Source organism: Zonotrichia leucophrys, chromosome 5 (assembly GCF_028769735.1).
Source record: "Zonotrichia leucophrys gambelii isolate GWCS_2022_RI chromosome 5, RI_Zleu_2.0, whole genome shotgun sequence".
Taxonomy (NCBI): domain Eukaryota; kingdom Metazoa; phylum Chordata; class Aves; order Passeriformes; family Passerellidae; genus Zonotrichia; species Zonotrichia leucophrys.
The window spans coordinates 17,737,170-17,753,817 of NC_088175.1; the positions used below are offsets into that span (position 1 = coordinate 17,737,170).

At 40.2% G+C, this 16,648-nt stretch overlaps 1 protein-coding gene across 9 annotated transcripts in view; it reads right to left on the reverse strand.

Annotated features, from left to right (window-relative positions):
• TTLL5 (tubulin tyrosine ligase like 5) overlaps positions 1-16,648 on the reverse strand; it is a 123,664-nt gene that overhangs the window by 24,210 nt on the left and 82,806 nt on the right. For all 9 annotated transcript variants that reach the window (XR_010440525.1, XR_010440523.1, XR_010440526.1 and 6 more), the window contains one exon: positions 388-562. Coding sequence is in view for 5 of the 9 variants with exons in the window: in XM_064714805.1 (XP_064570875.1) it covers positions 388-562 (175 nt within the window). In the remaining 4 variants the exon portion in view is untranslated. The remainder of the gene's footprint in view (positions 1-387; positions 563-16,648) is intronic.

Genomic DNA, 16,648 nt, shown 5'->3' on the forward strand with positions numbered 1-16,648 from the left:
CTCTCTTCATAATAACAAAGGAATGTAACAAGTGTATCCATTAAGTCATTATAACCTTGAAAGCTTCTCCCAGCAGAATGAAAATGCTGTTGCACACGCAGTGGTCTACCTTTGGCACCTAGGAGTCATCCAGAACATCAATAACACCAGCCCTTTTTCATACATTCTCCAGCTCTTAAGATGCCAACATAATGGAAGAAGGTATTGGGAACCATAGCATCAAAATGCTATCAAAACTACTGCAGGTAATACTGGGTTTGTTGCAACCCACTTTATGAGCTACTTCCTTGACAAAATCTCTGCCATCCGTACTGTCCCTGAGTTTGTTTTCACATCTAAGACTTGGCCAGCACTTCTACATCCCAGGCAGGAATTCTTCTTAGTTACCTGTTGCCGTGCTTGGTTTTGCTCCCCCAGCTGTCTTGACTGAAGTTTCTGCTGCTGAAGCTGCTGCACAGCAAACTGCAGCTGATAGCTGGGATGTGCCACAGGACCCCGTGTCACCTTGTAAACACTGTTCTCCATCTCTCCTTCCAAGGCAAAATGATGATTCTCTGGAGCCCTGAGGAAAGAAGAGAGACCAAGTTTTCACTACTCTGCATCTAAGGACTCCTGCCTATAAGGCACTGCTTCAAAGAAATCTCTTAATATTTAGCCAGCTATGAAGTTGTACTACATGGCTTTAGCAAGCACAACACCTGCTAGAGGTGTCATGTGCCAACTGCTTCCTGCTAAGCACTTTCTTGAATATATTACTAGACATTCTCTTGAGGAGAAAAAAGGAAAGGAAATTAAAAACACTAAACTGGAACATTTCTGTGGTTGATTAACATTGAAGACAGGCAGAATAGCAGCAGGAAAAAAAGCTGATTCCCATTCCTAATGAGATAAGTAGTTATTTAGATTTGTAGAGACTTTAATACAGTAACACAAGGATTACACTTGTACACATCCATGCTGCAGTGACAAGAGAATAGAAATACACATGCAGTACAACATCCAGAGAGGATAAAGGACTGGTTGGGTGAGGTTGGAACTAGGATACATACTGACTCCATACAGTTACAATCCAAAAGGCTTGGGGGGGAGTAAGATAGGCTCGTTTCTTTCATCCTCTGAGAAATGGCAGCTTTTCTTAGAGGACAAAAGGCCTCCTGCAAAGAGACAGGAGCTCTTGCAGCCCAGGCTTACATGGTAGGAGTTCAGCTGTGGCCTGCAACATGATAAGCACCAACAGAAGCTCACCAGCTTGCTTTGAAGTTTGTAAGCCTTGGAGAGAAGGCAGCACCAACACACTTCTACACAAGGCTGAGGGGCTTTGCAGAGAGCAGGTGGCTCGCAGGACTGACAGGACCACGAGGTGTCCTGAAGAGGCTACAACGACCCAGCAATTCACACATTCTGTGCTCACACCACAGATGTTGTATGACTCACTGAATCCTGACACTGGCTAATATAACCTTCAAGCCTCAAGGCCTGAACTTCCTAAGTGTCTGTTATCTCTGATGTTTCTCTCAACCACTCCTTCCAAATATGTCCTTTGGATTCCCAAGGCAGGTCTCCCTTGCATTTCCTATCTACATCATACATAACAGGGACGTAAAAGATAATTGGTGTCTTTCATGGCACGGTTTGGAGTGTAGGTCATGGCTTTGGCAAGGGAGTTCACTGCACACTCTTTGCTTCAGGAACCTATCACAACTTACAATCTAGATTGTTTAAACACATCTCAGCTTGCCTTGAATATGTTGCTCCTTCCCTCAAAAGCTTTGTCATTGCAAACTCTTAAAACATTCAGAAAGAATTCACTCAAGCACTCTTTAAGCTATTTATTCAAGTTATATTATTCATTCTAGAAACTAATATCTGTTCCAACTCCTCCCATATCTACCTCCAGCTCAGAACCTGCAATGCATAAAATTCATCCTTTGATCCAAAAGAATGCTTAAGAAGCTCAGGATTGAGTGATTACTTCTAAAATATAACAGTGAAGAAAAAATGGAGGAGACAAAACTGATATGAACGAACAACTCCACTAAAACTGGACCTGCCAATAGCCAGATTTTGTGGCACAGAGACAATGTGCAATGACTGCAGCACCATGTGGCCATCTAAATGGCAACATTTTAGTAACATTTCCCTGATTCTCATTTCTTCTGTTTTGAGGTATCTAGCAAAAGATTAACTTATGGAATTACAAATCTTTAAGTCTGACTTATTAAAAATGCACCAAGATTGCTGCCTTTCTCCAATCTTTGTCCAATTCAATGAACTCTCAAATTCTCTCACAGGATTTCTAACTTGCTTTAATTCACTTTTTCAATTTCAACCAATATAATTGACAAAGTATTGCCCAGGTAAACTTGGCTTATATTACCCAGGCAAACGCTCTTGCAACTACATTATTAAACCTTTAGGAAAAACTAAATTTAAAAATAACAAACAAAACTACAAAACTTTGTTCCCCAAAAAAATCTTAACCAATCTCGTACACAACTCCCTGCAGTTCCAATACCTTCTCTCCCCATGACACAACAAAAAACCACTTACTTTTTTTCTAGACACTATATTGAAAACACTGTTGCTTGCCTAAGCAGATTTTATCCTCCTGGCCTGCAGAATCCTTCTTCTGTTGGCTTCTATGGGTTTTCCTTATTTACAGGCAGAAATCAAAGTAAATGCATTATTCTGCATTTATGTACTATGCTGCAAAACATCACTTCAACCTTCTATAATATAAACATACAATACTTGACAACAGCAAGCCAGTGCATTTGCCAGTCTTGGGATCACTTTCATAAAGAGATACTTCATCTGCAGCTTCCTTCAGTCCCCACATAACATGTTATCAAGTGCTGATATTACATCTATAAGGTGATGTTTGCCCTGGTACAGAAGAGGCTTAGGATCTGAAACTCTACACTGTGCTGCCAGAGACAGGCTCCAGCTCTCAGTCTATCTGCCACACTCACAGGAATGCATCATGGAGCATCTCCTATCCTCAGTCTCTCCTGGTGGATGACTTATTACAGCATGACAACACTTCTGCATCCTGAAGCAGAAATTAGTTCTGCTTAAGGAAATTACAGCTTGTTCAGCACCATAATGAAGACTGCAAAAAAGCAGTAGAGGACCTCACACCTTAACGGATATTAAAGAGTTCACTTGTTAAGAGGACTGGATAAATACTTCAAACTGAATTAAAAGCTTTCTCAAAACTTACACTGTTTCAGGCAAAGCCAAAAATAACCAGAAAAAACCTCCACACCCCTAATGAGAATTGTAGAGTCAGTACTCCTAGACCTGCATGTTTTCAATTCAGGATTATTGCTTGAACACTAATGATTGAATATTCATTTCTTCACATGTAGAGACAACAGATTTAGGCAAAGATGCACATACATGCAAATGGGAAATAGAAATTCCTGACTGTGCCACCAGAAAAGATTTGGTTTCATTCTGTCAGCCAGGCTGGTTGTGAGCAATCTTCTCACAGCTTGCTCAGAATTATTTATGAGTTGCTTAGTTTAGAGACCTGGCCAGGATTCAGGCCTTCACTAAGCACAGGAAATCTCAGCCTTTGGCATTATGGCCCATCCTTTGTAAGCAAGATTCTGTCCTTCCAGCGGCTCTTCAGGCTACTCAGTGTTATTGGCAAGAGACCCACTGTGTTCCTTTCTTTCAACTGTAGCTTTCATAAAGGCTGGGCCAGAATTCTCTCTTCCAAATTACTGACAGAATAAAACCACTCTGCTGCAGTTTTTTGTACCACAAAAGATACAGGTCTGCTTGTGAGACCATTTTCAACAAATCACCGTGCGATTATGATTGGGATCCAATCCAAAAGTGCTGGAACACCATACATTCATCTGCAGGTTTTCTGGTTCCAAACTCCCTTTCTACTCTAGTTCCCTTTTCCAATCCATTGGCCCTTTTTCTGATGTAAGCAGCCTTTATGTAATCAACTATTTACACCCATACTAGAAACTAATGTTAGTGTACTAAAATACTAACAAAACATTAATGCATTTTTTCATTGATTTCAGAAAAAAAAGATCTCTATGAAATCCAGTCTCCATACAGAAGGGATGTGAGTATCAGCTCTTACAAGAAAGGAGAGAGCTGGCTTCTGTTTCCATTTCAAAACAATTTGAAGACAATTCCAAGGACTGAAGTTGTAGATAAGATCAGATCCCAGAACACCAGTCTCTGAGGATCTCATAGTTACAAAGAACTATAGGACAAACAGCAAGTCTGTACTAAAAGAATGACACATCAGGCTTACATTTATATTTCAGCTGAAGCCTTCTTCCAATGGCACAGCTGGGCACTTGCTTGATACCAATTCCTGCGTGGCAGGCAACAATACCAATTCATGAAGTACACTGGTGTTCTCCATATATCATTCACTAAGCAGGCACTTGTGAAATACTTGAAAAGTGTCTACATCCTATTGAAAGGCAGTGCAAACTGGCTCAAATTATTGTGTAAATGAAACTTCAGCATTCATGAAGAATATTCCTCTGTTTAAGCCTGCTTCATTTGTCAGAACTGATAGGATCACAGCAGAAATCAGTATATCTGGAGGTCTAGCAAAAGGAGAAAAATATTACTTTCCTACTAAACAAGAAAACAAGCTGACAATGAAATTACTTTGCATCAGTACAGTCCTTTCCTGTAAAGACTGGAGCTATGGAGGAACAAGAGCCACAGCTGGCAATAAGGGAACACAGTGCATTTATAAATCAGTGCTCCGACCTTGCCATAGAACACAAGACAACCTTGGGCACCAGTTTCCTTCCCACGGGGCATTCAGATGCTATGACAAGTCTAGGAAGTTTTCAGTACAAATCCTTGGTGAGTACCAGCTGCTAGAAAGTAGTTGGCATAGTAACTGATGATTTTGTCTAGTGTGGCAGCTCCCAGCATCCTGCTGACTTATGTTCAGGCACTCAGAAAAACACAGAACATTTTCTTTGGCACACTGTGTGCTTCTTCCATCCCTAACAATAGGTCCTAGATTGGGGCTGGCTACAGAGCAATGATAAACAGAGTGGGATGAAGCCCAGGACGCTGGGGTCCTGGCTAGGATGCAGGAGTTCTGGGCCTCTCACTTGCCTCAAGGCCTTACTTTGTCTTTCTTCCTTTTTCCTTCCCCTCAGCTTCAAAAGTAATAAATTAAAAACTGAAAAACAGAGCACCAAGTCTTTGAGAATGGCTTGCTCCTGGCCTCTGCTGTTATCAGGAGTGTCTATGAAAGAGTGACTTTGGTGCAGTTTAGTCAGCAAGAGCCTACACTTCAGCAAGGACTGGCGCTCTGTTTGCTGGAACATGCAAGCCTGTAAAAACCTCCTGCTTTGTAACATTGCATGAGCTGTCTTATAAAGGTAAAGAAAAACAGTTTCACAAAACACCAGGGGCAAACAAAGCATTTTGAATATTTCTGTAAGAGCTAAGCCTGGGATTTTGGAGATCTGAGGCACTGTGAGGTGTCCAGAACTCCCCATGGTACAGGAACTTGGAGACAAGGAAGGGGCAGGAAGCAGCTGGCCTGTATAAAATGAGGATGCCATCACCTGACCTGCAATCTACTTTTGTACTCATCAAAAGAAGGTAAGGAAAAGCTTCTAAAGTTAATGAGAGGCTTGTTAAGACTGCATTGGCACAAGAAACCTGCAGAACCGCATTTTGGGTTCAAATCCAGTTCAAAATGAAAAGCACAATCTCCCATGGTAGACCTGGTGCAGAGATGCAGGGGAGTTTCTGTCACAGACCATCAAACTTTCCTCTATTATTGACAAGGCATCATGAAATAGTTTCAGCCTTAGTTCTTCTCTCCCTTTTCCCAGTAGCTCAAGCTACTTTTACTTACAGAAGGGGCTCTTACCATCAATATATTTGTGTCATGAGAAAACAGAAGATGTATAATATTCACATGCAAAACCTTAGAACTGAGTTGGTTTAGGCAAAAAACGACAAGTTTTGTGCCTTTAACTGCAATTTCCAAATCCATTCACAGGTTAACTCTAAGAGCAACCAGAGGCACAGTTCAAGCATTCCAGAACATTTTACTATGCATAATATCTAGCAATTGCCAAGAGTCCCCCCCTCTGCTATTCTCGCACTTCCCCCTTTCAACTGAGAGAACTGATATTGTTGTAAGAATTTTACTCAGAAAAAAATATGTGAGTAAAGGCATCCAGCTTATCTCCTTGTGATGCAGGATCAAAACATTTCAGTGGCTGTAGGAGTCCATGTGTCACACTCAGCTGCACAACTCCACAAGCAGGTACATATTCAGCATCAAGAATTTCCCCCAGCATTCCCAATTAAACTTACATTTTCACTGTTTTATTATATGGCATTCCTCTTATTTCAGGACTAAGCCTTCACTACTAGAACTATGCATGCCTCTTTTGAGCTCAGCCAGCCTTGGCACATTTAGCTCTCTTCTTTTTCCTCAACTCAGTCCCTTCTGGCCTTGATTGCACATTGTTTTTCCGTGAACTTTTTCCACTTTATTATTCCAGATGTGCAGGCACAATAGCTATATATGGAAAGCCCACTGCCTTCTTGCTCTTCACTTTTTTCTACAACTACTATCAAAGTCCACAGGCTTCCTTCTTTTCTGGTATATGTTGCTGGATAAATTATTTCCTGCTCCCTAGCTTATGAAAATTATTCTTGCTGTTGCCTTGTCATTGATAAACCTGGGTTTTGGAACATCAGTATTTTCTTATAACAAAGGCAATGGAGATTGGGGATTATGTGCCTTTTACGTCCTAGGTCTCCATATACAGGAAAGATCATGAGAGTTAAGTGTCTAACCTGCTAGGTTAGAAATGAGGTGCATCAAAACAGCCTTCTGATAGTCTAGGAGGGGAAGGGCAGAATGAGATTATGGAGCACTGGATAACCTCTTCAGGAAAGGCCTAACCTATCTCAGCTACTCCTGGATTTAGCTGGCATTTTCAGTCAGAAGCCCTAACCATGCTAGTCTCAGCAAATTAAATCCAATCTTTACCCTTTAGTGGAGACAATTTTTGTTGGGACCCTAGTAGCATCCCTTTGTGCCTGTTACAAAATACTGTCAGTCTCTCTGGTCTGGGGAACACCTGGCACTTTTCCTCCTCTTTACACACGGCAGCTCTGAAATTCACTAGCGGAAAGGTCGAATCAAGAAAGGCTGAATCAGCTGACTACAAAGTTCAGTGTCTTCATCCCATTGTGGCTCATCAGGTCACTGGAAAGATAAGGAAGGTAACTGAGCATATCTCCTCCAAGTGAGACTAACCAAATCACAAGCCTTTCCACCCTCAATAAGTGCAAACACAGGGTTGAGCTTTACTGAGTGGAAGGCTCTTCTGGCTTCATGTTTCTTGCACACATTTCCACACCTGCAAACACAGTTAGAGCATGCAAAAATATTTAACAGCAAGGCATATATACAGTAAGACTAAAATAGAAAGCTGGTATCATTTTGCTATCATAAGGGAGTTTTGGGGGGATTACCTGCTTAACTCTGACATGCAACGGCCTGAACTGTGTTGCGTGGTCCCACACACCCTACTCCCAATTTTAAAGTATTAATTAACTAAGGAAGTTCAGACAGAGCAGGGTGGACACAATTAATTTACCTCACTGTACTGTCTGGATCTGTTTTTATTAAGGTAAGTAATTCAGACTAAAAACACGTGTTAAGTGCCATCTTGAATTTGATCGCTTATCCTAATCCAGGCAGAGTTTCCTGGTGTGAATATACACGCTTCACAGAATCCAAAGTACAGAAAATTAGATGAAGTACTGCACAACTTAAGAGATGGGAAAGGTACTCCTCACTGAGGAGGTTCCACTGCAAAAGCCTAGCATGAATCAAGTGGACCAACTCGATGAAGAGGAGTTGTAACATTCTTCTACTTTCTCTCTTTCACTGTAGACAAGTTTATTGAAAACCAAACTGAAAAAGACTTAAAGACTCTATTTTTTTCTAGACAGAAAGCCTTTTTTAGTGCTTTATGCAAGCAGATTTTGCATTTTATGGGTGGATAGCAGAAGTAGCACACAAGGATAAAAACAATAAATGGGCACTATTATCTGTCTAGAATATGCTTTTGACTGAATTAAAGTCACTAATCTCTCCTGAAAACCCATACTCCTTATCTCTCTCTAGAGAGGCAGGGGTTAAGTCAGGACCACTAAATTAGCCCTGCACCCCGTAATGCCTTTGAAAAGCCGCTCACAGAGTTTACAGGGAAAGAGTGAGACTTGCTGCTGTCCCAGCCAACATTTGGTTCCTATTACAGCAAATAAATCTCCCCCTCCTCCTTTTCTTTTCTTACCCCCTTTTTATATTAAAAGTCCGTCAAACACATTTTTTTCCCCTTTCATATTTTCCATTAAGCTTCCTCCTGTGTAAGCTTTCCTGGAGTGTGGTGCTCTTTGCTATATGTGCTCAAGCAGCAGCTGCAAGATCCCAATGACTAAGAAAAGGGGGAATGAAGAAAGCAGCTCAGGCTCCTCTTTAAATCCCAAGAAGCAAGTGAAAAGTTACAATTGGGCTAAACTGGTGAAATCTGGAGCACTTGAGAAGAATAAACAAACAAACAAAACCAGGCTGTTGAGTTTTTCAGGGTTAGTATTCATGAGATGGGGGAAGAGTACTCAAAGCCCTGCCCAGAGCTAAATGCCCCAGCCACATCAGTATCCCAAAAGACACAGCACAGGATGGTGTTACACTGGGGGGCCTTAAGGATTCCTTAGGGTTGTGCTGTTCAGATATCAATCCACTTGAGGCCCAAACAAAATTTTAGTGCCATTTGACCAAGTAGTAGAGACATCTCATGCACTTTACTTTGGCCATTTTGTTGTCTAAATATTAAAGACCTAGTACACTGAAGCCTCTAGAGAGCACATCAAGCCCCTAGATTTCACAAATTTGCACTGGAATTAAAGTGGATGTCAACTAATTTGGCTTGACATCCACTACAACTTCCACCTTGTTACGTGGTAGATGAAAACTCTTATGAGTGTCTCTTAGAGAAGATTTGATAAATCTGGCAGCTTAGATGGTCTGTCTTTGGGGACAAGGCAGTTGAAGCATACAATTGCCTGACATCATGACTGTACATTTCAAGAATTATAGCCAGATAAAAAAACTTCACAAAAGAAGCAATACTGTACATTTATAATCTACATACATCTACAGAGAAGGCTAAGCAAACATCTACAAATTCATCTAATCAGGGATTGTGGAAAGTGCCACCTGAACGCCAGCTGGCCACAGTTATCTTAATATAAATGTTCCAGGCAAAAGAGGTAGAGAAACAGCACGGCACCCGTAAGATGCATCTGCTGTGGTACCGTTCAGTAACACAACTGAAGCTGTGTAATATCTAGCTGCTGAAATAAAGTAAAAGAAGACAAAAGATACAAAACAAGAACTGAAGGTCACTTATCTGGGTCCTTGCTGTGAAGCTGGGGGCTTGTGGTTAAGTCTCTTGTTGCTGAATAATTCCCCAAGGAATACAAGGGCAAAGTAAAGGTCCTAAAGAGACTTCTACCCTTAAACAACTGAATTTTATCAACCTACATCCAATGTAATGAAACGGACTTAGTTTGCCAATAAAAAGATAGATTGCACAGTCTCCTAAGCTTGACAATACTCACATGCTGGGCAAAGTGGTGCCTCCAGCATTCTTATCTGCCCAGTGTTAGAAACTCAATTCCATATGTATACATAGTTTCTGCTTTCCTTATCCTTCAAGGGGATTTCTCTAAGGTAACAAGGTATAACACAAAATGGACTGTATCTGAGAGTGATTCCATCTGTTACACTGATTTTTTTTTCTTCCTCAGGCTCATTTTGCAGTTCATTTATGCTGGAGCTGAGGGAGAATTCTTCTACTTCCACCTCCTGTACAAAGATTGACTCACCTGCCCTGGCTCCCTGAACATTTAACAATGGACTAGAGGAGGAAGTGACTATATCTGACAGCACACACTTCCTAATGTCTGTTACAAAGTTAGGTCAAATATAATCAGGGGATGTTGGTGGAATATGCTCAGATACACAGAGAATCTAGCATGGGTTGTTATCTACTGAAGAAGCTGGCTCAGTAACTGTATATGCTGCATAGGCAAGATCATCCTATCCCACATACTGCAGGAAATTAAAAAATATAAGAAAAAAAGGCTACTTATACAGACACCACAGATGGATACTATCATGATATAGACATTCAGCCATGCTAAGAGCAGCATGGCACACTGACAGCAAGGCAACACCAGAGGTGTGATGCTAGTTGTTTCACAGCTTTTTTTTTTTTTCTAAATCACTGCAAGCCTCGTTGATGGCCACAAAGCACTGTATTCGTATTGCAAAAAGTAAGTGCTATTTTTCCCTCACTCCACCCAATGTCCTTAGAGGAAATGGAAGATACTTTACAAAAGTGTTTATTATTTCAACCAAGATAGCACAAATTCCTAGCAATAATTTTCTCAGGCCAAAAGTGACAGAAGTTTTCCAGGTCTGTAGTGCTCCTTCTGAGAATCCCCAAGAGACACCCTACTTGAAGGAAACCACTTTTCAGAAAAGAGCAAATACGTTGTGTTTTGTTGATAGCTAAAATGCAGCCTAAGAAAAATTTCAGAATACTATGGTAGGTTCCATTTTGATTTAGGTGTTATGGATTTTTAATATGGGAAGAGAAAAAATTTAGAAATTCTGTAGCCAGCACTAGAACAAAGACAAAAAACCAATAGTGACATTTCCTTCCCAAAAACTTCTGTACATCTGTCCCCCTTATTGCCTGGGTGATGACATATCAGAATTGTATTACAAAGAACTGCAAGAAAAGACTAGAATAGCTTGTATTTATTTATACAGCCTTACCTGGAAAAACAAGTACTGCAGAGCAAGAATCTCCCCTTTTTTTTTGACTCTGTCCTCTAGAGATAAATACCACAGAAGTGTACTGCCTTGCCAAAAGAGACCACTCCAGTTTACCAGAATTTTGGCCTCCGTTTTAAACTACACAGAATACAGTCCCCCTTCCACTCCTACAATTGGAATCTACCAGCCTCTTCACCTGAAAACAGAGCTCGGCCTCCAGTGTTTCCAGTAAACCAATATTTCAACAAGCAAAATCAGAGAGGAGTCCACATTACCACAAAGAAGTTCAATATTAACAGAATAAAATGAGTTACAACATCTTATATCTGGCAGTGAAGAGTTAAGTGAGTAGAAGGGAAATTCCCAGCAAACTGCCTTCAGCAGATACAGTGGAGTGTTGTCTGTTCTTGCTTTAACAGAGGCTTTATAAGAAGCCTTTCAGCCACTACGGTGCTCTGTCTCCCTCAATCCTTATGGGAAAGATGATCCAGTCCCTCTAGACTAAGCAAGGAATTCTGGGGCACCACACATGTAAATATCCCCCTATTTTATGCGGCCGTTACAGAACAAAAGACAAATTGCTACTATTATTTCAGAAACAGATATAAAACAGAAGAGGTGAGGAAGAAGCAATTAGAAAGGCAAAGAAAGCTGAAGTGAAATAAATTTCTTACTCTAACAGACCAAATTAAGTCCAAGGTACTCCCTGGCATGAGACACCAAGTACTAGAGCTCAAAGTGTAAAATATAATAAAGCAACACTGTTGGTAATGCCCACACTCTTGGTTTATTTTATTTTATTCTCTCCATTCTGGCAGTGTAAAGAAGAATACCATGCCTGAAGGCTGGGGCATAAGTGCTGCACAGGGCTGAGGCACTATATCCAGCAGCTGCTAAAACAGAACATCAAAGTCTCAGCTCCCTTTGAAAACCCATCAGGCAAGAACCACTCCTCCCATTCAGCTTCTTTAGGAGCTGGTACACGTAACCACTTCAATGTGTTTGGCAATTCTACAACCACTTCCAAAACAGGTGGTGCGGTGGAAAATCATGGGAGAGCCCCAAATCATTCAGTTATCTCCTTTTCCCCAGCAGGCAGCAACAGGCATGCTGACCAAGAAGGCCAGCTGACAGGAAACAATTAAGTATTGAGAACAGGAGATTTGTAATTAATTCTCTGAAACTACAGAAAAGGCTCAGACTTATCTTGGTAAACTGGGTCAACAAAATCTTTCTCCAGGAAACTGATACATCTGATGACAGACAAAGTTTGTCATTAGAGGAAGATGAGTAAAAGGATGTTAAGGTAATTATATTGTATAGTACCAAGAGATGAGACAGCACATTTTAAAATGCAGTTCCTAGACATGTCCAGTATTCATTGTAAGATCCCTCTCTGGCAGGTCCTGTCTGCAGAAGATGTTCACCTTGCACAAAACTTACTTGATCACCCACTGACTAAAGCATTTTTCATGAGATTTGTCTCTACCTACAACTGTAAGATAGGAGGTAGAGACTGTAAGCACTAGTTTTGTTTGCAACACTTAGCTTAAAAGCTTTTTTCCTCTCTCCATTTGACCAGGCACCTGTGTTTGTGATGTTTTCTCCTCCAGCATGGACAGAGAAGTCTATGATGCAATGTGCTAGCTCTGCTGGTCATCCCAACTGCATATTATACACATCTTTTCCACTTGGGGATTGAGAATAGGCATCTAGGAATGGTGCTGTTTCGTCAGAGATGCAATTTTGCTAGATTCATTAATAACAAATTTTGGGTAAGCCTTTCAATTGATAGGTCTTTTTGGACTCTATATGGGGTTTGAATATTTCTACTGACTCTGAAAACCAAAAGCCAAGAGTAGGTATCTTCAGAGGAAGTGCAATAGCTTTCATTTTTGGAATTTGTGGTTAAACATGAAAAAAGTTATGCAATCCCATATTCCATTCCAACCCAATCCCTTTTTCTAGAGCCAAAATGAAATTGTTTCCTACAAGTACACAGAAAATGGTATAATTAGTCAGAAGCTCCCAGACTCAGGAACACAGATGGGAAACCATGGAATCTCCACCCCAGGAATTTCACTAAGTGATTGCATGTAATTCTGAGCATGAACACAAAGATGCAGATACTAATCCCTTAAAAGGGCAGGCTAAAATACTCCTGCCACTCATGGAACAATGTCCTTTCAAGACTTCTCTCCTATCACAGATAAGATACATCAAGCAAGGAAAATAACAACAGTGTCCATCAAGAAATCTCCATTATATATTGCTTCTTTATTCTCAATGCCTTTCTTGATGTTTCAGCAAATGTTCTAAATAGAGCAAACTCAAAGGCCATAACTGGCACATTTCAGAGAAAATTCATCTGCAGTACAGGCAAATAGAGTCCAAACAAGGCCTCCAGAAGGCTTGAGGAGAACACAGAAACACTTGCAGAGAGGTTAACCTTCACGTTGAAGGCAGAAACAGTTGCAACCTTCATGTTGCAAGTGTTTAAGGCTCTAGAGACCGGTTGGAATGTAAGACCATAAGCAAGCCCTCAAGTAAAGGTAACAGTGTCAGAAAAAAACTGGAAGTAAATGACAGGAGTAGTCAGTACCTGGTTTTGCTACCAAACAATATATACCATAAACACCAGAGTGAGATTCTGACAAACAATACACAAACAATTATGCCTTGTATAGCAACAAGCACAATAATTCACAATTCATAGTGTTACAGGATACCAGGAGTTTAGGTAATTTCAGACAGAAACATGCAAACAGCAAAACACCCAGGACCACAGCTCTTTTTGCTGTCACAGAAATGCTTCTCTGTAATGTCTACACTCATATTCAGGATTTGCAGTTCTTTAGAGAACACAGAAAGCTAACCTTTCTTTTTTTCTATTTAGAAAATATCAATAGAGAAAACCTCTGCACTACACGAACCATAGTCTTCCCCCTACACCACAAAACAACCTAGAAATTGATGTATATAGTTTGTTCTCTTTAGAGCGGAGGACACTTTCATATTTAAATCATTCACGTTATTATCAGCAGCAGCAAAGTGGTATTTCAGAAACAAATGAAAACACCACTCTGACCTTTGAAAAAATCAAAATGAGTTATGCAAACAATGTCCTGAACAGAAAAACAAAATATTTAAATGACTAAAGATGGATTGGATCCAAGTTTCTTTAAATATACCAGAATAATCCAACTATTAAAACTGGGTTTTCAAAATCATTTTACATAATACCTTTAAATGTATTATATGTGCTTACTTGTAGAAACGAAAATAAAAAAATTAATATATTTGTGAACTTTGGTAAGAGAGAAGTTATTATTCCCATTGACCTTTTAGCAAAACTAATTCCACATTAAAACACAGCTCCTCCTTGAGGTTTTTCAGCTTTGAAGAAAGATAAGCAAATTGCCAATATGCAAAATCAATCACTATGAAAGACAACTGTTCCAAAAAATCTTTAATTGGCAGGCAACCTTTGTTGAAATTTTTCCTAAGGGATAAGTCTAAACTTCCTGGATTTTCTGGTAAGGAATTTTGAAAACAGAAGGGTAGGGGGATCACTGATAGTAGAAATCCAAATCTCATTCTTCTGGAGATATTATACACAGTTCCTTACTAGAAAGGAATGTGTTCATCAAAAGACTGAATCTTCAGAACAGCAAAGTCAATGAAGAATCACTTTTGTGGCTGAGTTTTTGTGCTTGTGCTTCAATCTCTCACATATACTGCTCAATTTACCGATTTCTTCAGAAAAGATGAGATTCTGTTCTCTTTGTCATGTGGACTGCCTGAATCAGAACGCCTTTAATTGTTGCTCAAATTATGATCCATCCAAAGATATTTACAGAGAAGCCAGAATCTTTAGCATTGTGAGACTGGCAAAGAATCACACCTACGTGTCTAGTGGAGCTGAGATCAGAAATTTATTGAACAGAACATTCTAACAAGTTATTTCACACTGTTTCTAACACAACAGCTTGAGAAGTTTTAGGAAACTGTAATGGCATAAGTCACTTCACTAAGGAGTACATTGTCTTTAATAATGAAAAATTCTCATTTGAAATTCAGAATTTGACTGAAGAGTTTTTCTGAACTAAGTACCAGTATCAAGAAACAAAATTCCTAAACTTATTCAATTTCAAGTCTCTGCATCTTCAACTTATCGAAATGCTAAATGAAAGCAGACACCTCTTTACTCACCAGCATCTTTATCTCAATATCAAAAAAGAAACAGATGGTCCAGACTTGAAATTTCCTCCTCCTTTTTAGATAGTCTACCAAACAGGAAAATTTTCTCAGCTGAATTTTGAGAAAACTCAAATTTCCAGCACTGAAAACGTTCATGGCCCAACTTGGCTACATTCTTCACAGAGAAGATTTAATTTTTTTTTTTTTTTTTTACAGCAGCAAGCAAATAAAGAAATCTTTATGCATACAAAAGGTTTAGACCAAGAAAGTCACAGCCCTTTTGCTTTAAAGGATGAATCTTGCCCAGGCAACATATCCCTGACAGACAGCTGCCCACAGCAGCACTGCCAGATCTTCCTTGACTAACTTGTCAGTCAAGTCCCATGTGCCAGAGAGCAGAAAGATTGAAAGGGGAGTGGAAGACACGTACTGAGCCAGACACAATCTGAAATTCAAGCAAAGAAGCCAAGCAACACAGAATCACAGAACAGCCTGAGTTGGAAGGGACCCACAAGGATCACTGACATCCAACTCCTGGCTGTGCACAGGACACCCCAAGCGTAACACTGTGTGCCCAAGAGAATTGTTCAAACCCTCTGGCAGCTCCCCACTTCCCTGGGGAGCCTGTTCACATGCCCAACCATCCAGCAGAGCTCTCTTAGTTTTAAATTCCTCTCACTAAAGGTTCTTGTCTCAGTGCCAGTTTTAAATAGATTTGAATCAGCCAGGCTGGCCTGGCATCTCCCCACCTGGTTTGCTGTGAAGAGTTCTTGGATAAGAAATATTCATAAAAATGCCATGTGTGCAATAGGAGGGTGTCTGGAAACTGGTATCTTTTAGCACTAACCAGCTTTTTTTGCTCACTCTCCCGTGCTTTTTCTTTTTTTAAGAATATAGCTTTCAACTACTGTTACAGAATGAAATCCTAGAAATAATTGCTTGTAATAAAGGATTCTTGACATTTCCATCCTGACACTGCACAGTCCAGCCCTAACAGAGCATTCAGAAATTCTTGTAATTGGCACTGGTTCTGGACAATCCAGTAACAAGCTTTTTTGAGTGAGCTTTCTTGCTCATTACCAACCCAAGTTCTCTTATCCAGAGCATTTTGGTCAAGCTGCTCAATGGCTGATAGTATCCCAGTGTTAGGTAGACACTAAAAAAGTACTTGTAACCAAAAATGTTACTCATTATTATAAACCACACTAATCCCTACACAAAAAGTTGGTGCTCCACAGTGGAGTTCTGGTTGCTGCATCTTCTTCAGATTGTAAAACACATCTACCCCTAGGACCTACTGAACAGGATCACCAAGCAAAGCTGTCACCACATACACAGGGGAACTGAAATAATCCTGACTTTTACATTTCTCCCTTCCCCTTTTTCAAAAGACATCCTTGTTAAATACTGGATCTCTGCATGGTTCACAAACAGCTGCTGCTTGATACCTGCAGCTCAGAGAAACCCTAGAGAATAACAGGCTGACATAGAGCCAACAACGTGCAATTTGCAAACTCTGGTGTCAGCCACAAAACTTGACCAGTCATAAAGCTAGGG